General features: G+C 36.2%; 1 protein-coding gene across 8 annotated transcripts in view; it reads right to left on the bottom strand.

Moving 5' to 3' along the window:
- Positions 1–2,086: 2,086 nt before the first annotated feature.
- PRKACB (protein kinase cAMP-activated catalytic subunit beta) overlaps positions 2,087–8,968 on the bottom strand; it is a 111,298-nt gene continuing 104,416 nt past the window's right edge. For all 8 annotated transcript variants that reach the window (XM_028511483.1, XM_036026343.1, XM_028511480.2 and 5 more), the window contains one exon: positions 2,087–5,438. In XM_028511483.1, coding sequence (XP_028367284.1) covers positions 5,313–5,438 — 126 coding nt within the window. In that variant the 3' untranslated portion in view covers positions 2,087–5,312. The remainder of the gene's footprint in view (positions 5,439–8,968) is intronic.

The raw sequence follows: 8,968 nt of genomic DNA, 5'->3' as shown, positions 1-8,968 counted from the left end.
GACATGTAAGGTTATACAGTAAATGAGGAATTGAGGTTGCTCATTGGCTAATCTTAACATGCGGAGAGTATCCTGGATTACCCAGGTGGGCTCAATTTTTACAAGGATCTTTAAAAGTTGAAGAGGGGACACAAGAGGAAGTCGGAGGGATACAACATGAGGACTCAGCCCGATGTTGCTGGTTTCGTAGGCGGAGGAACGGGGTTGTGCGCCAAGGAAAGTGAGCAGGCTCTAGAAGCTGGAAAACATGGGGAAACAGAGTCTCCCCCAGAGGCTCTTGAAAGGAATGCAGCCCACATGACACCTTGATTTTAACCCAGTGAGACTCACTTCAATTTTCAGACTTTCGGAGCTGTGAGATACTATTAGTGTTGTTTTCAGCCCCTAGGTTTGTGGCAATTTGTTCCAATAACAATAAAAAATTAACACATTAGGGGCATCATTTGCTGTGAGCATTACTACCGAATGAACAATCAGATGACAAACGACCTAGGGTTTTGTCCCAACCCTTTATACCTGTTCCCATAGTCCTTTGGCCACTTTATTAACTCCACCGCTAAGATACGGGCTGAGACTCTAAATTTCATGTTGTGCTAGCAGTGCTCCAGGAGGATGGCTTGATGCCCAGGCTAAGACTGACCAGGCATCAGGAGTGGTTTCAGTTACCCAGGCTTCCCCCGACTTTCAGTCCTGACAGTTTCCTGTTCCCTGCTTGCATTCCAGGAAAGAACAGAAACAAGATAGCAGGTGCACTGAGGTTTGTGACCACACATGCTACTGACATCTGACTTTTTAAAAAAATTTTGCTTATGGTAAATTAGTTTAGTTTTGACTAAGTAGAAAGCATTTGGGGGAGGATTAATGCAAGTCTTTCACCATGGGAATACAGTGCACACCGGGGGAGTATACTCAGTTGGTATACGGCTGCCATAACAAAGTACCACGGGGTGGCTTAAACAATAGGAAGTTATTTTCTCACAGTTCTGAAGGTAAAGTCCAAGATCAAGGTGTCATCAAGTTTAGCTTCTTTTGAGGCCTCTCTCCTTGGCTTGTAGATGGTCATCTTCTTCTTATGTCTTCCCAGGGCCTTCCCTCGGTCTGTGCGTTCTCTATGTCCTGATTTCCTCTTCTTGTAAGGACACCAATCACAGTGGCTGAGAGCCCATCCGTATGACCTCATTTTACCTTAATTATCTTATCGTTTTAAAGGCGCTATCTTCAAATACAGTCATAATCTTAAGCACTAGGGTTTAGAATTTCAACATATGAATTTTGGCGGGACACAATTCTGTCCCTATCAGAGAACACAAAAAGCTATTAAATAAAACTGTAGAAAATGTTCAGGAAAGCAAAAATGGAAGTATTTAACTTCATATTCAATATTCGTGTATAAGAAAAAAGTTAAATGGAGTTCAAATAATGACAGTTCTTCAGTAAAGATCTATCTGTTCAGATTTTTATAATTAGTAATATAAGGAAATAAGCAAACTGGAATTTGCATTAAGCTCTAACAATTATAAAATGAAGTAAGCACTGGTATGAAAATAGTAAACACCATGCTTTAAAATGCATCAATATTTACAAATGTTTGTAGTAACAATCATAGTAATATAAATGGTAAGCTATTAAAATAATTACCTACAAATTATTTCTTTTGGTCAAGGATAACTATAGAAAGACATACTAATCAACCTGGCTGAAACTGGAAGAGGTAATGTGAAGCTCAAACGCACTTCTGGAGAAAAATGTGTAAATTCACAGTTTGCCGTAATAATAAAAGGATGAGAAATCTTGTAGCAACAATCCTTTAAAGATGGATATTTTCATAATTAGACTAAGAGCAATTTGAACTAATAGCATGAGGAAGAAGCAGAAACACATTTTTAAACTATGGAATGAATTTAGTAGTTTCTTAGTAAACCCCCAGTTGGAATAGATGGGTGGACGCTCCTCCCCCGTTGCTCTGTTCCCACCGGCAAAAGACCAACCCAAACAGATAAAAATTAGGAATCTCTAAGCACCTGCAGTATCCACAGGAAAGAAATCAGGAGAGAAGGGCAAGAAACACAATTCAATACCCAATAAATTGTTTCATCCCTTGAAGATACTTTAATTTTACAGTTACTGATTAATTAAAAAACACAGCTGTTTTCAGCATTTCCTAGCTACAGTAGTGCATAGGAAATTCCATTCTAAACAAAGAAGTAATTAGTGAAATAACAATACACCTTAACATTTTACATTGATAGGTTACAGGTTACAAGGTGCTTTCACATACATTATTTCATTTGATTCTTATAACAAGCAGAAAAAACAATCAGTGGGAAAGAAAAATGATTATTTTTCAAGCTTACAATGAGTATTTTCAGGCCAATGGGCAGTCAGTACAAGAACATATCAAAAACATGAGAGCAACACCCACAAGCCACAATATCTTTTTTTGGTAGGTTGACAGTTTGATATTAACTGGATATTGAGCATCAGTGAAAGAGGAGGGAATCTAAACAGACATGAGCTTTTCATGATATTCAAGGAATTTTATGAACACTGGAAGAAAGAGAGATGCCCTAAAAGATCATCTTAACAAGATTTACTTCAAACATGTTATCCCTTCAGAATGTTATAAAAAGAATCTTATCACGTGTGAACATTAGAAGGGACTTTAGAAACTGCCTGATGGAACTCTTCCATGTTACAGCCGAGAGGCCTGCAGCCGAGGTCCTGCAGGTAGTGACAGGCCAGCCTGAAACTCCGATGTCTGGACTTTATTTAAGTCTAGGGCTCTTTCCTCCACACTGCTGTCTTCTTATTTACCAAATAAAAACATAATTTCTTCTGTTTCAAATAATGTAACTGGAGGTTAAATACTGATTCATGCCACTTATTTCTTATTTAAGTTTTTATATTGTTCTTGGCTAAATTGTGGCAGAAACTGAAAACTTTGTACAATTTTAAGATATTCTAATTCAGTGTACTTGATTGGCTGAAAATAGATTCTCTGGATATATTTAAAAGCTTGCTCATGTCCTTTAAATAGAGAGTAAAATGCAATGGCTAAATAGCCCTCAAAACCAATGTATTGCGTAGGCGTCATCTACCCAGATAGATTCTACAGCAAGTCGTGCTGCACAGTAGCAATTTCATTAAAAAAAATATTTTTAGAATTCATAGAAATCTTTTTAATTACCAAAAACTAAAATGTAATAATCAAATTGTCATCCCCATGATTTATTAAAATAATTTTACAATAATATACAACAAAGCTCCCATAGAATTTGTAGCATACATATAGAATACAATGATCAGCGTGTTCTTGGGTCTAAATGAAATACAAAAAAAAACTAATTAAAATATTTTATACAAATGATATTTTGTAAGTTTATGAACATGATGATATATTTTTGTTACATCAAAACTTGCTATAGCAAAGTAGTTCATTTTTTTGCACATTTTAAATATAGGTGGACCAAAAGCTGAAATCAATACCAGCTTGTAAATGACATAACCATGCAGAAACACTTGACAACCAAAAGATGTACCAATCAATCCAGAGAACGTCTCAGACAGGCTGTTTCAGTGTCTTCAAGGGGTTCACAAGGGTGCAGTGGAGACGAAAAGAAGAGCGTCAGTGCCCTGCCCGCACCGATAATGAAGCAGATGAAATACGTGTACACATTAAGATCAGTATGATTAAAAACTACATCTTATGTGCATGTAAATTGATCATAAAAAATGAGCCAGTTTATTTTCAACTATTTTGGTGTGTTCTTTTAAGATAGGTCACTGACTCACAGAGAGAAAACCAGATGGGAAGATTTAAAAGCAAAGATAAAAATATTTCAAAAAACTGAGTTAAGCCATGAATTCTCAACAAACACTAAACTAAATGTGCAAAAGTGCTTGAAATTTCCACATGACCACAACATTATTAAGTCAGTTGGCAAAAGAACATATAAAAAAATTAAACTCCAATGATCACACATTTTGTTTACTGGGAGAAGAGAGGCTGGAAATTATTACGTATCTGGAAATATCACACCTCAAATGAAAATGCAGTTGTGGCAGCTGTATCAAGTTTGCCCCTTTCCTCACTGACGAGGCACTCGATAGAAGCCAAGGTCGCCTGTAGAAGCCAAGGTCGCCTCTACCACAGGCTGACACACAGTATAGTACACTGGAATAATAACCTGTCCAGAACTTCCTTTGTTCTCAACTGTGACAAAACACAACAGAGCAAAAACAAACGAATACCCTTATTTAAATAAGAGTGTGTCTATATTGTTCACAAGCATTAAGCCATTTGTTTGGTTTAGCAAAGTATTTGTCCACATTTATGTTCTTTTTTAGTTTCTTTCCCTTTAAAAATTTACAATGAGGACTTATTTGAGAAACTTAAAATTTTGTCACTTCATTAGTCATATTTTATTAAAATACTGTTTCTAAAACCCTTATGGAAGAGTCAAGATTTAGAAATCTGAGAACTCTTCTCTAATACCTACAGAAATATGGACACCAAGGGACAGAGTCTAGGTGATCACAACCCATATCATTAGTTTTTCCTGTAAATGAGACGCCCTTGTCACAATGCACAGGGAGGTCACTTAATTACTTGAGGGGAGGAGGATATAAAAAGAGGTGAGAGAAATAGAATCTTTGATCTACAGGAACCTATGTTGTTGTCTCTAGCTACTTTATATTAGTCCACCCAAATTTACTGCCAGAACAGTGAGTTTTGAGAAAGTTATTTTTTAAATTTGTATACATTTCCTTGACAATAAAACATTCTATCTTCAAAAACTGTCAAAGAGTTCTGGCAAAACTGAGTCTGAACTACTCAAATTATTCTTACTCAAAGTAAGAATAATTATTAGAAAGTCTACCTTTGAGCCACAGACCAACACAAATATTGGCAAGAACTACTAGAAGGAACACTTTCCTTCCCTTCAAATATCACATAGCCATAACACTGCCCTTTTCAAACACCAACAAAATAAAGTGGAGCACTGTTTGGAGAAAGACTAATGAATGAAAAAGGAAGAAAAAGGATGCAGGTGGAGAGGAGAAAGGTGAACCAAAGAGAAGCAGGAAAGTGCCTAGTTCTGTGTGATGGCACAGACAATGCTCACTTAGCGGTGTCTTGTGACACAGGTGGACGCAGAGTGCACACAGATGATGGCAATCAAGACCTCACTCAGTCGCTGTGATGAAGGAACTAGGTAACTGCTTCAACAAGGACCGTCTCAGCTCTACCCTCTCTCTCAACAGAGTGCAAAGACTGAGTGTGAGTTCTGATGTCATCTTGTTGCTCATATTTAAAATTCACAAAATTCTTTTGCACATTTTTCTGTTATAGAGACACGGATATCTTCTTCTTCATAGTCATCAAAGTTGCTGGTATCTCCAGAACCTCTGAACTTTGGTATGAATGGAGCTTCAACCTATAATTGAGACAGAGGGAAAAATAAGTGTGAGATTGTGATTTATAGCAAGAAATATATTTGGTCTTCATCCTGATTTTGTAGCACAGAGGTCCTAAAACCCTTGGAATTTCCTGAATACAGAGTGGTAAAGATGCCTTTTGTTATGTTAATGAGGCAACTTTTGGAAAGTCCCTGGGTAACCTAAGGGTGGGGGCTGGTTGCCAGGGAAACCAGCTAAGTGATTAGAGGACAGGAACCTTCAGACCCCTGGGAGGCAGAGAGGCTGAAGATTGAGTTTGGTCACCCAAGTCAGTGATTTAATCAATAATGCCTATGGAATGAAGCTCGCCTAAAACCCCCAAAGGATGGGGCTGGAGAGCTTCTGGGTTGTTGAGCAGGTGGGGGGTACAGGGAGGGTGCCATGCTCTGGGAGAGCATGCTCTTCGCCCTTTCCACATTCCTTGCCTTATATATCTTTTCCACCTGGCTGTTTCTAGTTATATCCTTTTACCATAAACTGGTAATGTAGTAAGGAAAGTTTCTTAGTTCTGTGAGCCGCTCTAGCAAATTAATCGAACCCCAAGAGGGGTTCGTGAGAACCTGCAATCTACAAGTAGTTATTCAGAAGCAATGGTGATGAACTGGACTTGAGACTGGTGTCTGGAGTGACTGGGGGAGGAGGGAGCTTTGCAGTGCTGAGCTCTTGCCCTGTGGGATCTGATGCTATCTATCTCCAGGCTGACCATAAGAATTGAGTTAATTGCTTGGTGGTATAAAAAAAACACACCATACATGTTAGAATAAGAGGAAAAACAAATGACTGAGGGTTTTTAAACACTAAGGAAAATAAATTCCCACTTAAGACACAATGGTGTCTTTAAATGCCTGCAAGTCCCTAAGTGGTAACAGCATTAGAAAAAAGCAGCAAAAAGTAGGTTTGCTCTTAATCTCGACATTTTCATTCAATGAATAGTACAGGCCAACAGAATACTTTTAGAGATTTATAAGATAATTAACTGTTGGCATCAAATGCTGGCACTGAATGTTATAGGGCTCCAGTTTTTCTTTTATCAGTTCCTTATTTCTAAAGCCTTTATTTTCCCATCCTCTTTCCCTTAATTTCTTTCTCCTGTGGTTACAGATTAACTCTTAGACTTACTTTTAATCTCCTTCCTTTTTAAGTTCCCAAGTTTATTTTGTTTAAAATATCTAGCTATCAAACCTTTCTGGAAGTTGAAAAAAAAAAAAAACAAATTTCTGTTAAATTTATAGAATTGTTAAATTCTGATCATTTCTCTCCTTGGATCCTAAAACTAAAATCCTTCCATTATTTAAAATATGGTCTTTATAAAATTTATGTGGTATATTTAATATGTTTGAGGAAAAGACTTTAAATGCTGAAAATATAATACACCTTACACAGCATTTATGGTGTTTACAAATAATCATACGTATGGCTATTTCATTTCTTCCTCAATACAACACTGCGAGAGAGGCAGGGCAGGTATCTTCTTGCCATTTTACAGATTATAAAACCAAAAGTTGACTAAATTAACATGACTAACAAATGGCTAACATAGGTCTCAAATTCATGATTCTCTACTAGTGGCCCAGAGTCCTTTCTAATATCTATACATGTGGTCTCCAAAGTATTTTGATTTATATGACTTTTAATAAAACACCGAGTATATGCCACCAATATATGTATAGTATTTATTTATAAATCATTTATATGCATGACTATAATAAGACACATAAAACAAGGTATTTAAAAAGAATAAGGTAAAAAACAAGTAGGACTGCAGAGCCTGATAGCATCTTTGTGTTTGTCAGCTGGGTGGCTTGCACGTGCTGCTTTGGTGAAGGGACTGCTGTTCGCACCATGCATAAGAATGAGCTAAGGAGACAGTCGCCTCACATCTAGTCATGAGGCAATGTAGCACTCTGCCTATTGGTACAATCATTTGTAGAAAATGATTGCACAATCTGAGTTTCCTGGCTACCTTCCTGTTTCCTGTCTTTCTGCATAGTTACAGTTGAGGCAATATTAAAATAAACGGCTATGCTGAGTACTGAATCATTTCTATTTGTAAATTATCCTGGGATGCCCAAGTCCACTTCTACTGATAATCAAAATTTGCTGCTGATCAATTTGCCCAGTACTATATATAACCTGTTTGTTATAGTATGCTACTTTTTGGCAGATAAGCTCTTTACTACCTGGGACAAGTCAAGTCCTTTGGAAAACATATGAACTCTAAATGAATGGTTGTATACCATTTTAAGAATAATTGTTAAAAATACAATAATGATGGGCATTGTTTAGTAAATTTTTTGCCATATGAATAGATTCAAAATATGCTATAAATCTTTAAAATACTAATAAAATGGACAAATCTTAAGCAAACCTGGTAAGTACTTCTATATGCAGCATTAACTATAAATATAACAATAAAGATAATGTAAACAGTGATAATTACAAAGGGATATGATTAATTTTATAGAAAGATATACATTTCTAAAACTGACTCAAGAAGAGGCAGAAACTCAAAGAGACCAATATCCAAAGAATTAGTTTGTAAAAACTCCTGAGGAATAAATACAAGATGATTCCTATGTTCCTTAAATTTCCTAAAGAATAAAAAACATGGAAAATTTCCAAACTCATTTTATGAATCCACATAATCTCAACTCCAGAAAAACAAAATCTAGAGGTCAATAAAACTGATGATGATGGAAGTAAAAATCCTAAATTAAATTTTAGTAAATTGATTACAGGCAGACTTTAAAATAATACCCCAGGATTAAATGAAGTTCACTGCAGGAATGTGAGGCTATCTCACCAACAGTAATATGTCAAAGATAAAATACAGTAGACTGGGTAGCAATCAAGGGTATTTCTCAATCAGGAAGACTTATACAAGACAGAGAGCTAACTTCGTATTTGATGGTAAAATAGGAAAAGGATTCATAGTGCAAAGAAGAATAAAATAAGAAGCTCAACATCACTATTGTCTTAAAATATTATTCTATACTTTAGCATGTAAAATAAAACAAAATGGAAATACAAATGTAAATATTGAAAAAGAAGAATCAAATGATACCTCCACCCCCTGTGATTATCTGTCAATAGAGTTCAAGGGAATCACTGAAAAAGCTACGGAAATCAGTAACAGAGCTTAGTAAGGGGACAGTAACAATGAAAACATGGAAATGTCTTTTACCCCCTTTGTTCTATCATAATGAGAAAGAAACCATTCAGGAGAGCAGCCAATACAAATTTAAGGAATAACTTTAAGCAAGAAATTGGACTTGAATGGGAAAGGGGGTCTCTAAAACTTTACTAAATAAAAGAAAATACTTGACTAAAAGCAGAAACATAATGTGTTCAGTATAAAGAACTCTCAAGATTTTGGTTCTCTTCTAATGAATATACTGTGATCCCAATTAAGAGTCCCAAATATCATATACATGTTTGGAAAGATTAACAGAACAGAGGAGCTCGTGTTTCACGGGTACAGTTTCAGTTTCATGAGATGAAGGGCTCT

This window comes from Phyllostomus discolor, chromosome 5 (genome assembly GCF_004126475.2).
Source record: "Phyllostomus discolor isolate MPI-MPIP mPhyDis1 chromosome 5, mPhyDis1.pri.v3, whole genome shotgun sequence".
NCBI classification, from domain to species: Eukaryota; Metazoa; Chordata; class Mammalia; order Chiroptera; family Phyllostomidae; genus Phyllostomus; species Phyllostomus discolor.
The sequence above is the reverse complement of the archived record's forward strand: the minus strand, read 5'-3'. Positions and strand labels throughout refer to the sequence as shown.